Source organism: Patella vulgata, chromosome 5 (genome assembly GCF_932274485.2).
Source record: "Patella vulgata chromosome 5, xgPatVulg1.2, whole genome shotgun sequence".
NCBI lineage: Eukaryota > Metazoa > Mollusca > Gastropoda > Patellidae > Patella > Patella vulgata.
In genome coordinates, this window is record NC_065883.2 from 64,589,438 (window position 1) to 64,615,646 (window position 26,209).

Here is a 26,209-nt window from a genome sequence, read left to right on the forward strand (position 1 = left end):
CCGAACGACTATAATATATATAATATGTTGTCCCCTGCCAGATCGTGCCACCGACAGAGCATTCTATAGGATCAGTGGTGCGTTTAATTTGTTTGGGGAATTTTAGTTTCTGTGTATTACTTAGGCTACTTGAGAACGACAATAGGAACTTGTTGAAACGTAGTGTGAAATAAACCCAGTGATTGTTTTCCATATAAATTTGTGTTTTATATTTCTGTGTACATAGTCACACTACTATGCAGATAGCAAAAATAGTACATGTAGTGCACGTTTGTGAAACAGTCAGATAGAATTGATCTCCGGTTATAATTTCAGCTGCTATTTCATTTTTTATCAATACAGTGATTGCTTAGATATGCTCATTTCTATTAAAATGTCTTACGTATTTTAATAACTATTTTATTTTCGAAACACATAGTTCGGTCAAACAGTATAAACTCTTGTTTATTTTGAGAACAAACCCGTAAAATTAGATCCGTGTCGTTCATCTTTATACATCAAGGACGCATATATGTCGTTCGGATGGGACGTACGCCTTATTGGCAGCACATTATAGATTGCCTGAAATCGAACTCAGATTATACAGTGTAGCCTCGGCTGTTATGACAAAAGTTCCCCATGCACACTGCATGGCTTTTTGGTGCCGAAAAACCATAACCTCGTCTTATTTCTAGTCGAGTTTTACTCAAATTTCTAACGATTTTTGCCAAGGACTCAAGGCAAAATTATGAACATCTTAACGCAATACATTCCCCATATTCATATGTTTCGACAACCCAGTCCAAAAATATCTCGAAGCTTTGTATAGTGCATCAGATGTAAATTAATTTTGTGTCAAAAATAAAATTGCGGATTTTCATTTGTTTTCTTGGATAACAGTCGACTGCCTTTGTTGAAATCCTTACGTCCAAAACCTGTGTTGAGATATAAGCGACTGTGTTCAACTGTCGACACCGTAAGCTAAAAATGAAAATCAACTTCTAAAATTAATAAACAAACTGACTTCCTTATAATTTTTAATCCCATAGAGCCAATCTTAAATCGAAATAACTAAAATGTATACACTATTTTGACCTAAATCAAACCGGCTTTGCTCCTTTCCGTTGAGCAAAAGAAAATAAGTGTTATATTTGCCAGTGTGATACAATATCGGATTACCCCGTGATAGGATTATTACATGAATGCAAAAAGCAAGGAAATTACTTGGCTAAAACAGTTAGAATAAGTATTTATTTTATTTTAAAATCATTAAAGTAACCGTCCCAGATTTTTTTCAAGTATGTAATTTAAAGGCAAAACGTATACCCAGGATATATTACATGTTTGTAAGCTAATAGGTAAATATCCCAGTAATAGTTTATTTTCATCTTATCATTTTGTGCATTAATAATACATAATATTTTCTAAAAAGACTTTACCAAAACCAAACAAAGCATGTTGCACATAAACTAAAACAATACATGCCACAAAATAAGTTCAAAGCAATTTGTACTATATCACATTGATTCAAACAAATCAATTCATGGAAAACCATAAGAGTAATAGGCTTTTACATGATCAGATAACAATTATGTTTGAAAAAAAAAAATTAAAACATTAGGCCAATAAAGAAATTAATCTTGTTCTCCGACAATCCTTCCAAACAGTCTGATGCGGAAGGGAAGTTTTATTTTTGTATTTTTATTTTGTCAAAGGATCAAGTCACTACTGGGTTAAATTAATTCTAACTTGACATTGCAGGGCACTATATTTATCTCGTCATGTTGTTTATAGGAATGTATGATTATCCAGTTTCATTTATCTCATCATGTTATTTATGGGAATGTATTATTATCTAGTGTCAGTCATGACTGTCTCTTAACATTTATCAATTTTTTGCTTCCTGTAACCGAGGGGAAATATTTCCATGAGGTTATTAATGAGATTTTTATTTTTTGAAATATAAACATGCAGCCCTTTTTTAAGTGACACGGGAGAATCTGAAAATCAGAATATTTTTTTTTGTATGGCCTTATCCTGACGATTTTAGCCAAGCATTGCTACCTCTTTCTCTCAAGGAATTCGTCTTCTTCTACTGGAGCTTTATGCCTACTTCCACCGAGGCTGATTTAGCAGACAAGGCCCCTCAAGGAATATCATACCCTGGGAGTAATCCTCTCCCTTCAAGTTGCCCCCCAAATCAAATTAGCTCCAGAGGTGAACCAATGATGGGGGGAAAAAAATTGTAGAAAAGAAGCCAGATCATCAGGAGTTTATCATTACCCAGTATTTCGTAAATTAGATTTATTAGTTTTGTGAATAAAATGAATCAAAAAGATAAATAATTGTTAGTTTGTGTCTTTTACTTTCTTCTTTAACAGGTACAATGGTCCATGTCCATCCATGTCCACTCTGTCATATATCCATAGATCATCTAAATAACAGCTTCCTAAATTTCTGGAGTTTGATTTTTGTGTGTCAAATTATATCGCCCCCAAATTTCACACTATACAAAACTATCAAAATTAAATTCTGAAGATGTTAATCAAAATAACTTTGTTCTACCATCACAGCCCTGGATTATGCTTGTTCTAAAACCCTTGTATATCTGCCCATGTCCTAGACATCTGTTCGTCTCTGATTTTATTTTTATTTTCAGAAAATATGTTTCTGTTTACGTTGGGGGGGTGGGGGTACTGAGGAACCATTCATTAAATTTTGTATACATCATATGTTACAACAGTTATTTTTTTCGCTAAGTAGACAATTTCTGAATGAATAATTTATGGTTTTATACAGAAAAATCTTTAAGTACACAAACATCATTTCAGGGATAAAATCTTGGAAACTTCTTGTCACCAGTATAATAAAGATAAATCTATTTTTTCTGTTATTTTATATAGATATAGTATTTATTTACAAATTCATTCAATTACATCTTATAAATATAAAAAATGATTAATATTTTACTATAACCACAAACCACAATCATCAGTATTGGCCTAGCGACCAAGCAAGTCTTTCTCACTGAAAAGTTTTACTAAAATTGGGCACCTTTTTCACAAGATACAGGTATTTTGAAAAAAGTATGCAGCTTGGAAATGATAGGGTACACTGTACAATATTTTATAGGTAAGATACATTCCTGAACCCCCCCCCTTCCCTCTGAATCTCCCCTTGTACTATACAGAGAGAGAGAAACAGGGTTTAACGTCAATTCAACACAATCTAGGTCATTTTAGGACTAACATATATGGTTCTTTAGCTGTGGAAGGGACCTGGAGAAAACCCATGAGGTTGGACAGGCGATCCACCTACTTGTCACATACAAGTTGGGAGAATGAAAACCACCCCACTTGACTCAATGACAGACCTTATGATCTAAAGCACATGTGTTACACTAATCCGCCTCCACCCCCTTCTATGCGTTATGATGAGGAATTAAGTCAAAATGAAGAGAATGATTGAATTTTTGGATTGTAAATGGTACCCATGGTGTTTTAATAAGATTACAATTAGTACAACAAAACCTCTTGCTTGGTCCCCAAACCTGGTAATGATATTGACTGTGTTTATATGAGGATGGTGTATATAACAAAAACCCGGAATCATTTTTTACAATACTGGTCTATTTGTTCTTCTATCTCTTGCATACTTTTTAATACATCTTTTAATTTATCTTCGTCCATTTCAAATCTAACAACTTCCGTTAACTGTAAAATAAAACACAAACAGGGTACTTATAGCCAATACTTACTAGCACCATATTAGAAATTTTGTAGCCACCCACAAAAGTTTTAAATAAAAATTAATTGTTTGGCCTCAATTGTATATTAAAATTACATTACACGAAGTCACACAGAATAAAATGAAATGGGGTTTAACATGCTACTTTTCTCTACCCGCTTGTCTAATGGAGACGTGCATATGCCATGTAGTGTGATATAGTGGAAATTTTGCCAAGACAGCGGTGCACTCTTATTTCAAATTCCAACTGTCAAGGATTTTTTTTTATGTCCATACCAAAATCTACACAGGACCTCAACACTGTTCCTTAACAGGCCCTCCATCCTGCACCACAGACAAGGGGAAACCACACTGGAAACTCCTGGGTAAATTTCTCGGTAAACACTGAGATCGAACCCTAGATCTCCTGATTAGTGAGCCAGTGTCTTACTAACTGAGCCACAAACAGGATCACATTAATTTCAGTATGCATGTATGTTAACAACCTTTATGACTCATTCACTTCTTTCCTTATAGGCTTACAAGACATGCTGCTTAGTAACAACCTTTATGACCCATTCACTTCTTTCCTTACAGGCTTACGAGACATGCTGATTAGTGACAACCTTTATGACCCATTCACTTCTTTTCTTATAGGCTTACAAGACATGCTGATTAGTGACAACCTTTATGACCCATTCACTTCTTTCCTTACTGGCTTACAAGAAATGCTGATAAGTGACAACTTTTATGACTCATTCACTTCTTTTGTTACAGGCTTACAGGACATGCTGAAGTGACAACCTTTATGACCCATTCACTTCTTTCCTTACAGGCTTACAGGACATGCTGATTAGTGACATTACCTTATCTTTATTTTGATGCTCTCCGATCTGTAATTCCATAATGGCAGAGGAAGTGTTAATGTCTTCTGATCTTCTGGCTTGTGATTTTAAATCGATTCTCCATGACACTTTTTGAAGAGTGTTTCCCCACATAGTTTGTGCAACAATTTTATCATGTATTTTTGTTTTATGCGTTTTCCAAAACTTTCTATAAATATTTGCTTGTTGTTCTGTCATTGCGCCTTCCCTTTTTTTCATCTGTGCTGTAAGAAACATTTCAAGTTGAGTCATATCCATATCTGCTGACACCATATTCTAAATAGAAAAGGAAAATAAAGTGAAGAAGAATTATGGTCACATTCAATAGGTTTCTAACAATATTGTATAAATGAAGAGAGATAAGAAGTGAAATGGGGTTTTCCAAATCAAGACATATACATGAGCATCATCAGGTAGTTATCTGTATTTTGGCATGTTATATATATGACCGGTCTTTCGTGGCGGTTTGTTAAATATGTATTGGTTTTATTGAAACAAAATGCCACGGGTGCATTTCATGTAAGTAGATTAGACATGAATGCATACAGTGTGGGCTTTAAGATTTAGCTCAGCATAACAGCTTAAAAGAAAATACATTGAATTGTCAGTGTATTGGTGTCTGAAATTTATGATAGATTTTGGCATTCTATAGAAAAAAATATTTCTCTGCATACTGCCTTTCATCTTCTTTATCCTCATTTGTTCTCTGTCTGGATGAAAGAGACTATAGGCGTAAAAAAAGGTAATGATCATAATATTATACTGGGTAACCTGAAAGAGCCTGTGTAAAGTTAAAGCTTTGTCGTTGAATGGATTGCTTAGGCCGCTCGTGTTAACCACATTAAAATTCCTCAAAGGATGTCTGACATGGGAATAACATGGAGTGCGCCCTGGCCAAAATGAGACTCAGTGTTGGTCAGTCTTATTCAGTGACAAATGGTATTATTCTTACACTGATCAGCAGTGAATATTCGTTAGTCCGCTACAGTCACTGATAGGGATGACATTGATGTGACTTAAAGATACATTACGGGAGATTAGATAAAGAGCTGGCAGTTCTCACTATAATAGTTATAAATTAGATAATGTAAAGGGAATTTGCTGAAAATCTCAGTCAAATTGATCCACTCTGAACTGAGAATTTAGCGATTGAATTGTCGGCCTAGCCTAGATCATCATTACTAAAGTCTGTACAATAAAAAACATAGTCTCGATTATCCATTTCATGATTAAATCATGAATGAAAGTTGAGCAGCAAATCGGATCCTAATCCAGTTAATATCGCAGGCTAGCGATGACATCGAGAGTTGATTATGGTCTGGATAAGTTAATTAATGTCTAATTAATAATTTAGATAACATTTCAGGCCTAAAGATTTAGCTCTTCCATAATGTATGTTTAATAATCCCCAAATATTAACTTTTTTCCTTCTGCAAATTAAATTCTAGAACATTTTTTTTCAGCATTAGAAAAATAAATAAAGGTGTTCAAGTATATGTAGGTAAAAAATATTTCCTATTTAGTGTAAATGGGTATGTAAAATGCACCATTCTGCCCAGACCAGTGGCGTCTTATGTAAACAATGCACACCCCATTAAGCCAATGATTGACGCAGCATGATCTGATGTTACATCATAAAGCAATCATCTTTTACAGAGCTATTAGTCTTCGCAATACCTCTGTGAAACAGATTGAAACAGGCCTACAATATACAGACAATATCGGTGATAAGTAAATAGTGACCCTCATATCCTTATCGCAGCAGCAATTTGTTCCCTTGTTTGAAAAATTAGGAAAACTTAGATGCTAAAACTGATTTCTAGAAATAGCACCATTCGTGTACGTTTGGATGTGTTCTCTAATTCTGCAGTGGAGGGGTTGGGTGGCTGAATTGTTAACGCGTGCGCATTGAATCTGGTCTGTCACTGAATCAAGTGGTGTTGTTTCGATTCCCGGCTTGGCTTAACTGACAAAGATTTGGGTCGCCTGTCAAAACTCATGCCCGTCATGGGTTTTCTCTGGATTACTGAAATAAAACTAAACCATATTTTAGTTACGAAATGACCTAGTTTGTGTGTGTGTGTGTGTCTCTCTCACTCTCTCTCCCTGCAGTTCCAACTGACACACCCACTTTTTATAGTATCTAAATTTAACCATGCACCTTCATTAAATGTATGGTTCTATTGACCAAATGCTCGAATTCCTCTTCGGTCAAATTTGGGTATATTTCATTTTTAAGAAATTCATCTGTTAATTCCTCTTCACCATAGTAAATTCGCCTTGTTAGGCCATTTAACAATGCAGAAAGACTCTTTCCATCGTCTGCCATTTTGACTATCACGTGATTTTTTATTTGATCAAATATAAACTGAAACGAATTATCATGTTAAAACATAGTATTTTCACATTTATATCTCTCATCTGTAGTTGTTAAACAAAGAGCATGCCTATTTCTATAGTTGTTTTCTTATATAAGGCTTTTCAAGAATAACAACAACGATAAATGTCAAATTAATTACCTTTCGTTACGTTCTATATTCCTGTAACAAATATCATTTCAAAATGGCCGCGTCCATGTCCAACTCAAGAAATATGAATTCCTCTATTTCAGAAAATGTCACAGCAGAGCAGGAACAAGACGCTAACTCTGCCTTGACGGAACTTGATAAAGGTCTCATTGATATGAAACTTTAACAAATTCTGAACCATTAGGATCTCATATTGAACAACATATGATTGACTATCTGATCACTGAAATCTGAAATTTTATCCGCCGTATATCTTATAAATGTACTATGTAGGCCTGTACACCCAGGCCTACTTTACAAAAAAAACAGAAATGCAATTCCTGTTGAATCCTAGATTTTACCTGCTGTTATTTTGTGTCATTTTTTCAACAATTTGTCGATTCTCCCTACGTAACCACAACCGATTCTTCAATCCATTTGTTTTGATTGGCATATTAAATACTCCCCCCCAAAAAAACACACATGATATCATAGCCACTTGTCAACTGTGACTTGTTTTCAATATTTACATTATTTTCATCAATTTCATTCCCCGATGTCTGTATTTTATTGACTTCCCACAATATTATTTTGAACTAAAACATGTAGCATCTGGTGTGAGCAATTTAAATATGAATCATGAAATATTGGGGTTTTTTCCCCCAAAACAATTTAATTACCAGTAATTTCAACATTTGCATTATGATAGATGGTAGTCTGTATTTTTGCAGGCTTTTTCAACATCTCATTTGGTCACAAAAACACTACAATTTTAAATTGAAAACTAGAACTGCGATGCAGTAATGACGGGTTTCACCGGTGCCACGTTACCCTAAACATATGTCACTTCCGGTACCAATGAAACCATTAAACAGGTTTCCACCTCATCATTGCACACATCAAATAAAATGGACGCCGAATCAACCAAATCCAGCAATATCAATTCATTTTATATATTTGTTACATGTAAGTGTACAGTACTTCCGGTGATAATGAAAATATTCAATTAGTTTTATGAAATCAGAAATGGCATAAGGCATCACATGGTGAAAATTTTATGTAAATCGAATAATAATTGCCACTTTTATAGACCAAAAACCTTAAAAAGTGACTTGTAGAAAACCGTCAATTCCTCTGCAACCATACAAGTTAGAAACCATTTTCTGGAATCTGTATGATCGTATGGGTTTATTCTATTTGTTGATTGGAATCAAATATCATAATTTTAAAAACATAACAACTCAGACTCATTTGAATAAAATATCTGTTTTGAAAGCTAAAAATACAGTTTTTGCCAAAATGACGTTACTTCCTGTGATAATGAAAATCTTAAATTACTTGTATGAAATCGTAAATGGCATTAGGTATCACATAGTGAAAATTTCATGAAAATCGAATAATAATTGACACTTTTATGGACAAAAAACCTTGAAAAGTGACCTGTTGAAAATTACCTATTTCTCTACAACTGAACAAGTTAGAAACCATTTTGTGATACCTATATGATCGTATGGGTTCATTCTATTAGTTGATTAGAATCAAATATCAAAATATTAAACAAACAACAAAGTTAGAAACCATTTTGTGATACCTATATGATCGTATGGGTTCATTCTATTAGTTGATTAGAATCAAATATCAAAATATTAAACAAACAACAAATACGACTCATTTCAATAAATTATTTGTTTCTAAGGCTATAAATACAGTTTTTACCCAAATTTCGTCATTTCCGGTGACATGGAAAATGTTAAATTGAGTTGAACTAGTCACAATTGACATTATGCATCAAATGGTGTCACTTTTATGAAAATCCAATAATAATTGACTCTTTTACAGACACAATAGCGTAAAGAGTGACTCATGCAAAATTGACCATTTCTCGGCAACTGCTCATATTACAAACTAATTTTGAGATAGATTCTCTTCGTATGGATTAATGCTACAAGTTTATGAAAGTTGCGAAGAAATATTTTAAAATATGAAAAGCCTGAATGGGTTGTAAATAGCTCATTTTTTCACCTTTTTTCACCTTTAAATCAAAATGACCCGAAAACGAAATCGAAATTAAAAAAAATGAGCCCGATGTTTTCTGCGCCTTTACAGGGCACACACTTTCAGTCATACCAGATTTGAAAAAAATAATATTTGCTTTCAAAAAGTGGTACCGAACTGTCAAAATTGTAGTTTTTGCTAAATTTACGTCACTTCCGTTGCCGAAAGGTAACTTTACCGGTAACAAAAAAAATGACATTTTGGATTACGGAGCATATGAACTTTGTTTTATACAAATCGAGCAATAAATAATTAATCCAGGACTGAAAAACTGAATTAGCCAATGGGGGTCAAGGAAATTTACGATGACAAAAAATGGTGCCATTTTTGGTCAAATCAGATGACTCTTTAACCCTGGGTAAAATACCACATTAAAATATTCATGAATAAAAAAGTTTTTTGTAAAAATTTAAATTTTCAAAATTTGGCGCCTAATATCTCCGACGATTCGTGGAAAATCAAAAATCTAAAGAACCGTGGCTATGTGCCTTGTCTCTGGCTATGTCAAAATGCATCCAATGTTAAAATCCGACAATTATTGTTAATATTACGGCAATATTTCAAAAATCGACAAAATCGACGATTTCGGACATTTCGCATTGTCGCAGAACGTTCGAAATAGCTTTAATCTCTAAGTCACACCCACTTTTCCAGTAAAACCGAAGACATCGAATCAATCCGACAAGTAGTTTCTGAGATACAATCAAATTGGAAAAAAAATAATAATAAGAATAATAAGAATAATAATAAGAATAATTTTAACAAAAACAATAGTGTTTCACACAAGCTACGCAGTGTGAAACCCTAATGACAATTTGGCATAAAGAACAGTAAATTATCAAAATTGATATAAATGATTGTAATAGGAGTTGAAATAATAGGGTATTTGGGTAAATATGGGTAAATCATGCTACCACTTTTTGCATGGCACATGTCTATTCCAAAATTCCCAAATTTAGAATATATACTCCAGTTTTATTGTCAGTAAAATTATGAAATGTGTTTTGTTGCAGGTTTGCGCTCTATCAAGATTGGAAATCAGTGTGAAGCAGTTGTAAAGTTTCCAAAACTTTTTGAAAAGTATCCCTTTCCTATTCTTATAAACTCAGCTTTATTAAAATTAGCAGATGTCTTCAGGGGCGGGTAAGATATTTTACGTATATGATGTATTTTTAGAAGTACAGACAGTACTATTATGAAATGATTACTAAATATCTTTAATTAATGTCCAGTGAGACTATTCCAGCTTTGACTTCTCTCCATTAGAAGTGTCTTTTAACAGTTTTGTATGGTAAACGATAAATTCCTCTGAAATGTTACTTTTTTTATGTAATATCAGATTCTAAATAAACTTATTCTCACCAACTTATTGAAAATGAAAGCGCTGACCTATTATTTTGTAAGGCATTGCCTGAATTCCTCTATATGTGTCTCGGGAGCCACAGTGCCTCAGAGAGGTCCCATGTTCTATTCTGGTGTTGGCCAAGAGAGTTCATCTGGATATACCAGCGTGGAACAATATGTAGTTGTTTGGATGGGATGAAAAACCGTCGTCCCATGTACACATTGACATGCATGTAAAAGAACACTTGGCAGATGGAATTTGATATAAATGTAGTCCATCATAGCACCACTTTCTTGGCAAAATTTCCCGCATAGCACACTGTATGACATATGCCCGTGTTCATTGGTCCAGTTGTAGCAGAACAGTAGGACGTTACTCCTCATTTCATTTATTTGTGTCCCAACAATAGTTAAGCAAATTTTGATAGTCATTCATGTCAACTCAACCATATTTTTACCGAATTTCAACAATCACAAGTAGATTGCCTATGTAGTTTATGAATCAACTTAAGATTTATTTATTATTATTTATGAGTTTTTATACATTTCAGCAACAACTTCATTAGATTGTGCATCTTGAAAGTTACACAACAAAGTGAAAAACATTTAGATAAGATTATAAATGTTGATGAGTTTATTAAAAGGATATTTACAGTATTACATAGTAACGATCCTGTAGCTAGAGCTATTACTTTAAGGTAAACATAAATGGTTATTTCAGATGGATCCTTAGCTCTGGTGGAAAGTTAGCTATGCAGCATACTCTTCTTATATGAGGAGGTTGGATGGCCGAATAGTTAGCATGTGCTCATTGCATCATAAGATCTGTCATTGAGTCAACTGGCGTAGTTTCGATTCCCTGGTTGTACGTGACAAGGAGTAGGGTCGCCTGTCCAACCTTGTGGGTTTTCTCTGGGTCCTCCTGTTTCCTCCCACTGCTAAAGATCCCTACGCGCAAGCAAATTATTGAAATAAAATTGAAACATATGTTAGTTCCATAAGTCGAGTAGACGTTAAACCCCATTTCTCTCTCTCTCTTCTTATATGTAGCACACATTCAGGCTTTGTCAGGCACAATACCTCTTGTGACTGTCCCTGTTAAAAATGTTCAGTACATCATTAGATTAAATCAAGGGTTTTAATATTCCTGATGCTAAAAGACTTATTTTATATTAAATGCTGACAATCTGTTTATAACAAGTTTCTGAAGGTATCACAGTTCAATCAAGTAGGGTAGCAGATTGTCAAAGTCATCAAGTCACTGACCACTGTTAAAACTAGAATGTATTTGTTATGAATAAATTACAGTGAGCATACTGAATGGAATGTCCCTGAATTGAATTCTCTTAACCTCATGGGAGCCGCTGTTGTTCAGTGAGTAACACTCCCGGTGTTGCCTGAGAAAATTCCTTGGATTTTCCAGTGGGTTTTCACTATGTTAGTGGTGCTGGACAGAGGGTCTGGCAAGGACAGACAGTGTCTATTAGTTCGGATGTATCACCATTGATACAAGTTCCCTGTGTTTGTCATGATTCTACTCACTTTAGTTATCGAGTCTGGCAGAACTGATAGAGATCAATTCCAGGTCACTTAATTCAGAATGCTCCTGAGCACCCAGAGTGTTTCTTTTAAATATCATCCTTATTATTAAAATCTTTTATTTTTTAGAAAATTAGAGCTGGGTATATAGAATTTCAAGTTGTCTAACACATGTTCTTTAGATCATAAGGTCTGTCATTGAGTCAAGTGGCATGGTTTCATTCACAAGCTTGTATGTAATAATTGAAATTAAATTGTACTATTAGTTAGTATCGAAATGACCTAGTTTGTGTTGATTGGGCATTAAACCCCATATCTGTTTCTTTTTAGGACATTAGGAAGTATAGCATGTATTATCTCCGAAAAGAAGAATGTTCATCATAGTATAGTTTTCAGTTTAGATTCACACGATGCTGTGGAAGTTGAGGCTGCTATTTTTGCTGCAGATCATTTTTCTGCTGTGTCAAAGTAAGTATAAATTAACTGAATAATGAAAGAAAATATGTTGATAATCACAATTTCTATATTATTCAAAACTATATTTGATTACATAACATCTGAAGGGTACAACATACAGCTTTGAATAATCTAGAAATTGTGATTAGTGATTATGAACAAACCCTCTTGTAACAATAGATTTTTTTTTGTTTTGGTTATTAAATGTGAGAGGGTTAGATTTAATAAACATGTTTAAACACATGATAATGTTTCAGTACTTCTATTTGATTTAAAGGCGGATTGGTTGGCTGAATGGTCGTACGTGTGCATTTTAGATTATACTGTCTGTCATTGAGTCAAGTGGCATGGTTTCGATCCCACACTTGTACCAAGCCTGTCTAACCTCGTGGGTTTCCTTCCACAGCTAAAGACCCCTATGTGCAAGCAAATTATTGAAAAAAATTGAACCATATCATATGTTAGCCCCGAAATGACCCATTTTGTGTTGAATGGATGTTAAACCTCATCCCCTATATTTGATTTATGGTGGTAAATCTATGACCATTTTCTATCAAAAGTTATTTGAATGAAAGTGATGATTATAAAAACTATTATTATATTATTATAATTTATTAATATAAAATTGTTTTTACAGGACCTTTGCAGCTGGTATCTGTAGTAAAATAGCTGAAATGATTTCTGGTTTAGCTACCCCAGTAGATATGAAGTTACAACTTATTCCTATCTTTCAACATATGCATCATGATATGACTACAGCTTCCAAAGTATGTTATATCTTAGGCCAAACCAATTTGATTTTCTGTTTCTCAGAAATAGCCACATGAGATCATGTGAAAGATATTTTGTTTAAAATTCCAAAAAATAAAATTTTGAACTAAAAGCTTTTAAACTGTGCAACCAAGTAACTTTGGTTTTTAAATTAGTCATTTTCCTGAAACAATCAGAAGAAATTTTTTAATAGGTGTTCCCGAAGAACAGAAAATCAAATTTATGTGGCCTTGAATTTAATTTAAATCTTTTGTTCATTTATCTTAATGCCATCCACCTTCACTGAATACAAACACTTTGAAATATGTGATCTGTATTTGTGGTGTAAGGGAGAGAACTCATCCAAGAAAATTGGAAATTCTCTTTTCTGAAGCTCAAAGTGCTAACACCAAAGTACAGTACAATTAACCTAAATAAAAGTTTTTCATTGGTAAGTCATCATTCCCAATCGCAGGTGATAAATCAGAATCAAAGGGGGTAAAAAACTTCTGGAAAAAATGTGTTATTTGTAATTTAAAATCAAACCTTTATTGACACCAAGATTTAGAATTTTTAAAAATCTTAAAATTTGATGGATGAATGTTCCTTATCTTTCTTTAAAATTCAATTATCAATACTTTAGCATTCTTTCGTTAATTTTTTCAGGCCTGGCAAGTTTGTACAAGTTTACTGGAAGGATATCCAGCATGTAGATTTGTTTTGTTGACGTTAGATACCATGACTCAACTAGCTGTTAAATCTTTATTTACTGTTCAACAACATGTTCAACTACTACTCTCATATTTACAAACAGACTGCAGACAATCTGTCAAAATAATCTGTCTAAACAATTTAAAACAGCTTGCTAAAATATCATCACATTTATGGCGAGCAGAATATATTGAGGTATGTTTATCTATTGTGAATATCTGATCGTGTTAAACAGTAGGACGTTAAACCCCATTTCATTTCTGATTGTGTTATGTTCTAAGAGTTTATTGGGAGCCATGGTGGCGCAGTGACTAAGGTGCTGGTTCATTAATTAAACAATCGGATTAAAATACAAATCTATATTTCGTTTCATTTATTATACTTTCGATGGCCTACACTACATGAAGATCTGACCGGTTGTTGTGATAGGTCATGTCAGAGGTCATACAAGCGGCAAGTGAGCCTATGGCATCAGACATTTGATTAACCAATCAGCATTAGTGTTACTAGTGGATTACCCAAAGTTCTGTGCAAAACGTGCCTAAAGCTTGCCGTAACGGACCGTTTCATTGGCTAATACCTCACACTATTCAGAACACGTCAATATTAACAACTCTTCTAGAGTCTAGTGTAGTAAAGACATGTAAAACGAAATTTTGAACTATAAAAAACGAAACGAAATAGGATTTATGTTTTAATCAGATTGTTAATTAAGAGGTCCGTTATTTGATCCCTGTGTTGGCTGGGAAAGTTCCTCAAGATTTTCTAGCCAGATTTCTCTTTGTCATTGATAAAGGACTGAGAGTCTGACAAAGGAAGAATGTCAAATCATTCGAATGACATACAAAACAGAAGTCTACCTATGTATTCGTAGACATGCACCTACAAGAACCCTTTATCGATGGAATTTGATGAAAAGCAAAATTAGTGTGGAAAAGTTGGATGTTCGAATCTGTTTCATTTCTTTGTTCTTTTACACCTTTCACTATGTACGACCTCTACATCTTTAATCCTATTGATAGATTAAGGATATTTGTTTTCAGTCTATAAGTAATTTTATGATGTATACACCATCTATAAGATTAAAGATATTTGTTCTGTTTTCAGTCTATAAGTGATTTTATGATGTATACACCATCTATAAGATTAAAGATATGTGTTCTGTTTTCAGTCTATAAGTAATTTTATGATGTATACACCATCTATAAGATTAAAGATATTTGTTCTGTTTTCAGTCTATAAGTGATTTTATGATGTATACACCATCTATAAGATTAAAGATATTTGTTCTGTTTTCAGTCTATAAGTAATTTTATGATGTATACACCATCTATAAGATTAAAGATATTTGTTCTGTTTTCAGTCTATAAGTGATTTTATGATGTGTACACCATCTATAAGATTAAAGATATTTGCTGTAAATGTATTAAATACAATCTGTAATTCTGTAGCAGTTCAACTTATACCAATACTTCCAGGTAAGATAAATTATAATTACTCATGTATTCAAAAAAGCGTCATTATATTTGTGGAGGGATTATTATTTTTAACTCAAATTTTGTATATGTATATAGAGGTGAAGAATTTTAGTTAATTTAATCAGTGAGACCACTACATTTTGAGGCACAAGTTCTCTCATTAGCAGGAATTCTATGTATTGTTAATTGTCTTTATTATGCAAGAGTTTATTTCAATGGATTCTTATGATTGATTTATCCATACATCTAATCAAGCCCTTCACTTAATATCCTGCATATTTTGTCACTAATTTTGATTGGCTACTGACTGAGCTGGGGTATCTCAGATTCCTTGATAGAAAATATTATCACGAATACCAAGTCTTGCACTTGATAATCAAGTTGCAAAGTTCAAGGTTCATTCAATGTCAAGGTTTCCATTGAGGTCACCGTGTTAGATTTGAGTGTGTTTGTGTAACAACCTGATTGGACAATGCTATTGTTCATGTGTCTGCTGTAAAGGGCAATAACCTACCTATAAGTTCAGCAATTTTGACTAATGTGACAACGGCTAGATGTTATAAAACTCACGGTTGATGCTTCAGGAACATGGCATATACCTAGAAAGACACATTATAGAACAAAACATTCAACCATTCAAATTTCTCTTTTTGTTTCCAATTTATATGTTAATAATTAATTTGGATTTCAGAAGCCAAGCTAAAAGCAGTTTGTCAAGAATATTGTTACCATGACAACCTAACATTATCCACTAGAACAGTACAGCTGATGACCGTATTAGCTAAATCTGGACGTGAGTAGTAATTTATAAAAATTACAGAAATTACATTATATCAACATGAAAATAACTAATATTAATCTTGAGATGTTGGGTTATACTAGGTCAGCTGTAATATTATTTCCTAGAACATTATTGTTGTCCATCAAATGTAAGAACACTTTTGCCCTTTGTAAATAGGAGCCATTGTGGCTTGATGAGTATGGTTCTAGTTCGCTAACCAGAATGTTTTTCAGAATTTTCCACACTGTTTTCTCCTTGTCTGTGGTGTTAGGATGGAAGGCTTGGCAAGGAAAAGTGTCTAGTCTTTCGGATTGTAAATAAAATGAGGCCCTGTCTATTATACCATTGGCAGTTGGTAATCAAAAATAAAGTAGGCTGTAAGCACCAGTGTTTGGGCAAAATGTCTGCCTTCATTAGCCCAGTTGATCTCAAAAAGTAAGATATAAAACCTGATTTCATTTCTTTTCCTTTATGAATAGATTCATTTCTCTACCTTTATGAATATATTTCATTTCTTTACCTTTATGAATATATTTCATTTCTTTACCTTTATGAATATATTTCATTTCTTTATCTTTATGAATATTGAGATGTATTTTGTTTTATTGTAGGGTTAAATAATGAAATATCAGAGGAAATTACAATGATACAGACACATCTTATTTTACTTATAAGTAATGAAAAATGTCCTTTAAAAGAGTTAAAGGTAAGCAAGGCCATATAAAAAAATAATATTATGTTTCTTACATAATCCCACTTCACATACGCAAGAGCTAAATCCTGCAATCACTGGTCTTTCTTTAGGTCTTAAATGTTATCTAATTTATTAATTAATTAGACATTTATTAACATGAAATCAACTCTTGATGCCATCGGATGGCTCCGATTTGAAGCAGATTAGAACGGTTCGGCCATTCAATGATTTGATTTAAAAATGGTTAATCGAGACTTTGGTTATTATCTTAACAATGGTAGCAATGACATTCGCGGCTACACTGTTCTTGTAATAGCAATAACTCAGCAAGTATTATGAGGAATAACCAATACACTATAATTCCAAAAGGCAAAAATACTAGAGCCCATTGGTACTAAGATTTGTCAAAAGTATGATTTTAGCTGAATTAAGAGCGATTATCTGAAATTGTTTCTGTTTTTATGTAATATATTATAACATTATTACAGCTGAGTCTTCAGTGTGCTGTTCAGGTTTGTCAAGCTTCACCACAATATTGTTGTTCTTTTGTTGAAACCATGGCCAATCTACTACCTCAAGCACAAGGTAAAAATTTATACCATATTTGTTTCTTAAGCAGAGTATGCTTGCTGTTTCTTGAAAAGTCAATCCAATACTACGTTCTTATGTCTCTTTGACATATTCTCTTTCAATAAATAGAAAACACCAATCTGGTCAAAATTTTGATAATTTAATTGTTGAAACTCTAAAACCGATAACTACATGGATCTTGGACAACTGTCGGTAATGTTATGTTGTTATGTTTTGTTATACATTATTTAATAAACTGACCTAAAAAAATTGAAGAAATGGCCAGTAATTGTTCATCCAACAGTTGTCCTGCCTACAAATTTCCTGCTCCCAACTACACCGAGGTCTGTGTATATACATTGGTGTGCACGTAAAAGAACCCTTGACAGTTGGAATTTGAAATAAGAATAGGCTACCAATTGTCCTGCTACCAACTACATGTTTATAATTAGTTAATTGTATTAAACTGTTTTATTACTACCAGGTAAACATGCTGAGTTATTATGTGAAAGTTTAGCTGCTGTAGGAGATGATAATAGTCAGAATTTACAGGGAGCTGTACCGAGTATATTATCTTATTTATCACAGTCAATAGAAACTAGTGATATCAGTAATACACAGGTAATTATATATTATACACAGTCAATAGAAACTAGTGATAGTAATACAAGGGTAATTATTATATATTATACACAGTCAATAGAAACTAGTGATATCAGTAATACACTTTTATATTATACACAGTCAATAGAAGCTAGTCATATCAGTAATACACAGGTAATTATATATTATACACAGTCAATAAAAGCTAGTGATATCAGTAATAAACGGGTAATTATCTATTTATAGAAACTAGTGGTATCTTTAGTATATGAAATATTTAAAATATACCATTGTTTTGTTTTCAGGTTTTCTTATGTACTTTGTTGTTCCAAGCTGCTAGAGGAGCTATAATACCCAATCAAATCAAAGATCTTATTCTTCAGTCAGTAGATTCATCCAATCACTGGTTTGCTTATAAAATTGTTCGTCAGGCCATGAGGTATAGCCAGTGTGGAATAGCGGAAATATTGCTCCATCAGTTGAAGAAAGAAGTAAGAATGTTTATACTTCATTATCATAGATTATGTCCTTCTAGTGAAGTGTTTCTATTTTACAGCCATTTTTGAATTATAATCCTTTAGTGACATTTAGCCATCTGAAACATAACAGTGGTTATATAACAACTCTTCCAGATCCTAGTGTAGTAAAGACAAGTAAAATGAAATTTTGAACATTAAAAAAGGAAACGAAATAGAATCTGTGATTTAATCAGATTGCATTTAAGGCCTAAAGAAAGACATGCAATAGCCAGATTTATGCATAATTAATGAGAATGTTTATATTTTTTGCTTTTGTAAATAAAAAGGGACACAATGATATCTGAGAACCAGGCTGTCTTTTTTATATGGTCTAACTGCTTATATATCAATTCTCTGTTCTCAAGTCAATGCCCAAGCCACCGTCTTGGTTTATTGGCTAAATGAAATGCCAGGTATTGTCAGTAGAATACAAACTCCATACAGATGTTATTAGACCTTTCTTATGAGTAATGAAAGTAAGGTCTAATGATAATTAAACTGTTTTGGTTTGATTAGATTCTTGATTTTATTATGTTTATTTACAGATAGCATCTGAGAACCTGTACTACTGGTTAACAGCTTTAGAATTTCTTTGTCAGATTGAAACAAAGATAAATTCAGTCAAGGCCGATAACTCTAATCTACTTAAATGTTCTTCTGATGCCCTAGAACTTTATCAGAAAGCTCTTGTAGCTCTAAAGGTGATTTTATTTTGTAGTCTACTGCTTAGAATTTCTTTGAAGACAAAATAGGGCAGAAATTAAACAAAGTGAGGCACATTTCTAGGATTGTATTTTGAGACAAGCATGGTTATTTTTGTTTCAGCAGTGTAATGTGTTGAAGAGAATTTTGCTGTGACAGCTGCTTTTTTAACTACATTTCTTCAAATTGAATCCACCAAGAAGGCTTCTTTGATTTGTATGCCAGTGTGCACACAGGGATTGGTAGTATTTCATACCATACAAATGCCTGGGCACACTTTACTTGTTAGCCCCGGCTTTAAAAATGCCCTGTGTACACATTTGTGTGCACGTAAAAGATCCTCTCGCAGATGGAATTTGATATTAGAGTGTAACACCACTGTTCGGCAAAATTTCCCTCATGGCACACTGTGTGGTGTATGCCTGTTTTCGTTAGCCCAGCTGGAGCAGAACAGTAGGACGTTAAGCCACATTTCATTTCATTTTAAAAATCCTGAAGGTTCTTCTCTGTCTTACGCGTCATAAAATCTGTCATTGGGTCAACTGACAAGTAGTAGCGTTGTCTGTCCAACCTCGTAGGGTTTCTCAGAGTCTTCAGGTTTCCTCCAGGTGGGGGGGGGGGTGGCCTGTCATTGAGTCAACTGGCGTGGTTTCGAATCCCCGGTTGTACGTGACAAGGAGTAGGGTCGCCTGTCCAACCTCATGGGTTTTCTCCGGGTCCTCCGGTTTCCTCCCACTGCTAAAGACCCCTACACGCAAGCGAATTATTGAAATAAAATTAAACCATATGTTAGTCCCGAAATTACCTAGTTTGTGTTGAGTGGACGTTAAGCCCCATTTCTCTCTCTCTCCAGTCCTGATTTGACCTACTTTGTGTTGAGTGGAAGTTAAACTCTCCCTCTCTCTTTTATTTCAGGCTGGCAGTAATCAAAGTTTTTCTCTCAAGTTTCCTATAGAATATATCAGTGTTCGTATACAACTACTACAGGCTCATCAACAGTTACTGTTAACATGTAATACATTCCGTACATCACCACCACCAGCTATTGCTTCTGCTCTTGCTGCTACTAATGGTCAAGATAGTGCTAGATGGAGTCAAATTATAGGACAGGTATAAAACTTTTATATTTAGTTATTTTTTCTGTTTTGTGCCTTTTTTTCTTTAAGGTTGCTAATCAAAATTCAAAGATTTTGAATTCCTTTATAAACTACAATGTTGTAGGTTTTCTCTGGGCCCTCCAGTTTCCTCCCACTCCTAAAGACCCTTACTCTTAAGCAAATTATTGAAATAAAATTGAACCATGTGTTAGTCCCAAAATGACCTAGTTTGTATCAAGTTGACATTAAACCCCATTTCTATCTGTTGATTTGACCCAAAAGAATAATAGTAGTATTTTATGAGAAATATGTTCAGGAATATTAGTTGTTGTATTTTATGTGTTTCAGTTAGAGAAATGTGTTCAGGAATATTAGTTGTTGTATTTTATGTGTTTCAGTTGGAGAAATGTGTTCAGGAATATGAAGAATTAAGTGTTAAGATATCTGAGCTACACTGGTCATCATTTGATGCTGATCCTCTCTCACTACAAAATGTTGATATGTATCCTTTATTTCTACATAAAACAATTGATGGGGGTAGGGTTAGGGTAGGGATAGCAATCTGAAACATTTGTTGTAGATCAATTGGTAGTGCGAGGGTTAGAGTAGAGGTTAGGAATGACAATCTAAAACATTTGTTGTAGATCGTATCGTATCTTTCTGACAAATTGAAATGTTGGAAGTTTAATCCTATGCTTGCTGAATTAATTTAATTATGTTATGCTTCTGTTTGTGACATTAATATGGTAGAATTTTGAAGCCTTGTGACTTTAATATGGTAGAATATTAAAGCCTCATGTATATTTAGTTTTTACCGGAACTTATTTCCTTTAACATTCTAAAGATTACAGCAGAGCTGTGATGTGATTAAATCTAGTATAACTACAATAGTATCTTTAGTACATACAGGGTGAGTAATGTCAAGTGAATCAGTAATTCATGGAAATAACTTGATGAATATCATAGTTTTATTTGATGTACTAAGTCAAATTAGTAGTTAGAGTAAATGTAGAAGCCAATTTATTATTTCATATAAAACAAGAATTTATTTATGGTGTAATCCAACTGACCAGAGTTAGTGGTTTGTCTGCTGTCATTTCAGGACACAAATTTCATCCATTCCACTTTAAATTTTACAGGGGGGTGGATGGCCGAATGGTTAGCACATGCACGCTGTATCATAAGGTCTGTCATTTGAGTCAACTGGCGAGGTTTCGATTCCCCGATGGTACATGACAAGGAGTAGGGTCGCCTGTCCAACCTCGTGGGTTTTCTCCAGGTCCTCCGGTTTCCTCCCACAGCTAAAGACCCATACGCACGTGCAAGCGAATTATTGAAATTTAATTGAACCATTTTATAGCCCAGAAATGACTTAGTTTGTGTTGAGTGGACGTTAAACCCCATTTCTCTCTCGCTTATATTTTAGAGCTGGTTTATTAGGAGAAAGAAGAAAAATGCATCAAACAAGTGATAAAGATTTAGATGGATCAATTAGATTAGCTTTACAACAAATCTCTATTAATCTGGATACTACCTTACATACAACACCTATATCGGATATGACTAGTAAGGTAATATATCACCGCACTATTTTTAATCCCTTTATTAGTCTCCTACCATTGAAACCAGAGGAAACTGTTGCTTTTGTCTTCGCCATTTTTCTTGTCCAGATTTGTTTTTAGTAAACTTTCAGTTCTGTATATAGTTGAGTTACCGATCAAATTTGTGTTCTGTGGGGTTCCGTTAAAAGTAAATGAAAATTCTGTTTTCCAGAGGTGCTTTGGGTTAAACTTTAAGTTAAATGACTGAAGGTTGGCAGACTGAGTCAAATCTAGTTTCAGTCATTTTCCATAGCCCTCGATCTTGACCGGCATATACGGCTGACATGGAACCCATGGTATTAAGCTCTTATAAATGTATGTATTGTAAAAGATGGTGGGGGTCAGTAGGGGACAGCAATACTCTTAGAAGGCTTGTTTATTTACTTGTGTAATATGCTCAGGTCTCACTAACATCCGCAATATGGACTCAAGACGTAATTCTTTCCCCAATGACTCCAATATATGGCTTATGACATTATTTTGAACTTTCCGATGATCTTGATCTTTATAACCATACAGAGCCCAACATGTTATATTTATCTGATTAAAATCTGCAGGGCACTTGTGAACATCTCAATATTTTTCTATACACGCAGTCAAAGGAATCTGCAGACTTTGTGGTAATTTCCTCACTAGAAGATTGTTTACATCTTGATCTTTCAGCCACAATATCATGAATATTATATTAATAAAACCTGGCAGAAAATATAAATTTAAAGCAACTTCATTAATTCTTGACCAAAAAGTTAAAATTGACATACAAAGGGGAAAAAAAGGAATTGCCATAAATAGATTAGCTACATTCATGAAATCAGAGGAAATGAGTCCATATAGTATGGCTATGATATCAGTATAAGAGAAAGCTAAAATTTATCACAGATGGCTCTGATTTATTACTATTTACTATGAAAACATAAGAAGTTATGCTCATTCATAAATTAAGTGTACAAAGACAAAATATTAATAAGCAATACTTGCTTTAATCATAGCGGTGTAGAACAGAAAATACAGATCTTTAATTTATAATTGACTATTTCCAGATTGAGTTTTTATCATCATCAGCTAAATTAATGTTACAAGCATCTCATCCTTATCCTAGATACTTCTTCCAATCTTTACAATCAACAGCTGTCAAGGTAATTCTCATTCTAAACCTGCTTCTTTCTTTCAAATATATCCCTGTCACCACAAATACCTCTTATTCTTTTGTCAACTGAGGAAAATTTCATGTAATAGTTTCCCCCCAGATCCTATTTTGTTTCATTTTTTAGTTCAAAGTTTCGTTTTATTTGTCTGTACTACACTAGGATCTGGAAAAGTTGTTATATAACCTGCGTTCTGGATAGCTTGAGGGATTAGCCAATGAAACCATCTGTTATGGGGACTTCTTGGCGTGCGATGCATGGAACTGTGGGTAAACCACTAGAAACGTCAACGCTGATTGATTAATCAATGTCTGACATCATAGGGTCAAAAGCCTTTCGTACGACCTCGTCAGATCTTCATGTAGTGTAGGCCATCGAAAGTATAAAAAAAACATATAGACCTGTATTTTAATCTGATTGAGTTTCCCCCATCCCTTAATTTAACATAGGGGATCACGTGGCTAAGTGGGTAAGACGCTAGCTCGCTAGCCTGGAGGTCGGGTATTCGATCCCTGCATTGGCCGAGAAAGTTCATCCAGATTTTCCGGCGTGGTTCTCTCTTGTCAGTGATGCAGGACGGAGGGGCTGACAAGGAAAGCTGTCTAGTCGTTCGGATGGGACGAAAAACCGAGGTCCTGTGTACACATTGGCGTGCACATAAAAGATCCCTTGGCAGTTGGAATTCAATATAAGAGTAGGCCGTAGTGCCGCTGTCCGGGCAAAATTTCCCTCATAGCACACTGTATGGCGTATGCCCGTCTTCATTAGCCCAGGTTAGGAGCAGAACAGTAGGACGTTAAACTCCATTTCATTTCATTTCATTTCTTAATTAACATCCAAAGACTTTAACATTTAATTAAAAACAACAATTCTTACCTAGTTCTTGACATAGAAATAAATATTAAAAATGTGTTAGTTTTCATAGATACGATGTGTTTTTATTTACAGTTGGCAGTTTCACCACAACAAAATATACATCAAGAACCTATCTCTATTCGATGTGATACTCATATGACATTAAAGGTAGAAGGGGTTATACAACATAATGATAGTTTATATAGACAAGTTGAATGTGTAACTATTACAGCTAAAACTAATTTACAAAGTCGTAGTTCAGCTACAAGTTCAAATAACAAGGTGAGAATTACATGATCAATATTTCAGTTTAATTGATTTTTTGCATGCCATGAAACTGTTGGGTATGGAATGTGACCCACTTAGCAGATGGACTGTGAGGAGTCAAAAGGTTGTATATGGCATATTTTATAAAATTCACATTTTTGCTTTCTCAGAATCAGAATTTTCTTGCACATATTCTCGTCAAGTGATTGTTTTTCTAAGACATTAAAATGTGGTTTTATAGACATTGTTTCAAGATATTGTATGTGGGTATTTAGATATTGAATGAAAATGGGACTTACCAAAGATTTTGACTGGACGTTTTGTACAATATTATGACTCTCCTAAACAATTTGGCATAAAACGAATACAACCTTTTGAATCCAGAGCAACAATATGGTTATATTATTGGATATTCCCAAAACCAATATGAATGACCAAAGAATGCTACAATTTGGTGATTCGTAATAAAACATGACCTTTTTTATTTAAAATTCATGTGTAAATTTCTCAATATGTAGAAATTATATGAAAAATGCAGACGGTTTAGAATAAGTATGTCAAGGGAGATAATTTGTATGCTTAGCATGTCAAAATATTAATTATTTTTCATATACATTTATCTTATGTAACTGTTTTTTAATTACATTTAAGATGAATGAAGCAACCTCTCAGTTTTTCACAAGGACAGTTGAACCTCACAATGACTATTTCTGTGTAAACTTCCTGCTACCGTTCCCAGCACTTGGTATTCACGGAATAACAATTGAGGCAGCCATTATTGATGAAAATGGAGCCACATGGAATACGGGACCAAAAGAAACTTTAACTGTGAAATCTTACGATGATATGATATTACGACAACAACAACAGGCTAGATTTCAGCGTCTGACACAACATTAAAATCAGAAAAATAATTTGAAATTTGTAATTGTATTCAAAATCTTAATAGGTTTTACTTCTTTAGCTTTTGCTTACTATTTTGAATTTTGAAGTTTTGAAATTAAACCAAGCAAATTCACTAATCTGAGGCTATTTAGAGTGATACTGAAGAACTGAAAATGCTAATTTAGTGTTGTTAAGAGGGTTGGGAATAATGTCCGCTTCTACCTAGGGTCATATTGCAGATAAATGTTTTCTAGGAAACTTGTGAGAGGAACCAGTCGCATGCATGTGGCTCGTTCCGATTGATTGTTAGGAGTTAAAACATCTTGTATTTATATATGAAACTGTTGATCCATGGTAAAAAATGTAAATTTCATAGATGTTTAAGAGAAGTGTATACAAGAAATGTTTTTTGATTGTATATATTTTCATATTTTTTGTATAATGTTCTAAGAACTTCAAACAAATAAGTGTTTTTCTCATTTCTGTTATACATCTATCTTATTTCGTACCATTCATCTTGGGTAAACACAGGGATTGAACACGGACCTTACATCTTACTCACAGAGCCACCATGGTTCCCAATCAGAATAAAGGTGGATGTATCCAGATTCTTTCATTGTAAGTAATACCAATGTCTAAAATGTCTCGATGACATGTTGCCTACTCTTATTTCGATTGTCAACTGTCCAGATATCTTATAGAAGCTGTGAGTGGTATACACACGACTTGCCGCTTTTTCTTGCCAGGCCATCTATCCAGGGCGAAAGCAGGCTGGAAATTCCTGAATAACTTTCTCTGCTAACACTTCAATCAAACCCAAGATCTGGTTAGTGATTCAGCACCATACTGACCGCGCCACGATGTCTCCCAGGAAGTTTGTCGATGTCTCCCAGGAAGTTTGTCGTGTATAATAAATAAATTATTATTGCTTCTAGACAAGAAACTATGGTAACCTGGTGTCTACATTTGAAATTTATTTATGTTTTCTGCTGAGAATGTCGTCACATTATTTTTAGACAGTGATAAATGACAACAAAGTCATTAAAAAAAAGTGTATATTTC

The 26,209-nt window shown here is 33.9% G+C and overlaps 2 protein-coding genes across 2 annotated transcripts; one reads left to right on the forward strand and one right to left on the reverse strand.

Moving 5' to 3' along the window:
- Positions 1-2,858: 2,858 nt before the first annotated feature.
- LOC126821515 (COMM domain-containing protein 1) lies at positions 2,859-6,925 on the reverse strand. Its single transcript, XM_050549959.2, has 3 exons — positions 6,751-6,925; positions 4,572-4,865; positions 2,859-3,692 (listed from the first exon to the last, which is right to left on the reverse strand). Exons 1-3 carry the CDS (start codon positions 6,916-6,918, stop codon positions 3,588-3,590), a joined length of 567 nt encoding a protein of 188 aa, XP_050405916.1. The 5' UTR covers positions 6,919-6,925; the 3' UTR covers positions 2,859-3,587.
- A 190-nt stretch (positions 6,926-7,115) lies between these two features.
- Positions 7,116-25,755, forward strand: LOC126820370 (integrator complex subunit 7). The gene is made up of 20 exons (XM_050548273.2): positions 7,116-7,260; positions 10,165-10,294; positions 11,047-11,193; positions 12,365-12,502; positions 13,128-13,257; positions 13,907-14,146; positions 15,315-15,429; positions 16,121-16,222; positions 16,822-16,916; positions 17,393-17,489; positions 17,959-18,095; positions 18,383-18,568; positions 19,141-19,296; positions 20,213-20,407; positions 20,793-20,896; positions 21,239-21,304; positions 21,821-21,965; positions 23,036-23,131; positions 24,089-24,277; positions 24,914-25,755. The coding sequence occupies exons 1-20, from the start codon at positions 7,152-7,154 to the stop codon at positions 25,160-25,162; spliced, it is 2,826 nt and encodes a 941-aa protein (XP_050404230.1). The 5' UTR covers positions 7,116-7,151; the 3' UTR covers positions 25,163-25,755.
- The last annotated feature ends 454 nt before the right edge of the window (positions 25,756-26,209 follow it).

Excerpts from the sequence above, each read along its gene's own strand:
- LOC126821515 (XM_050549959.2), bottom strand. The coding sequence starts at position 6,918 with ATGGCAGACGATGGAAAGAGTCTTTCTGCATTGTTAAATGGCCTAACA. Across the intron at positions 4,866-6,750 it reads GAACCATACATTTAATGAAG|AATATGGTGTCAGCAGATAT; the intron begins GTGCATGGTTAA and ends TTTTCTATTTAG. Across the intron at positions 3,693-4,571 it reads AGCATCAAAATAAAGATAAG|TTAACGGAAGTTGTTAGATT; the intron begins GTAATGTCACTA and ends TTTATTTTACAG.
- LOC126820370 (XM_050548273.2), top strand. The coding sequence starts at position 7,152 with ATGGCCGCGTCCATGTCCAACTCAAGAAATATGAATTCCTCTATTTCA. Across the intron at positions 10,295-11,046 it reads GCAGATGTCTTCAGGGGCGG|CAACAACTTCATTAGATTGT; the intron begins GTAAGATATTTT and ends TATACATTTCAG. Across the intron at positions 16,223-16,821 it reads CGTATTAGCTAAATCTGGAC|GGTTAAATAATGAAATATCA; the intron begins GTGAGTAGTAAT and ends GTTTTATTGTAG.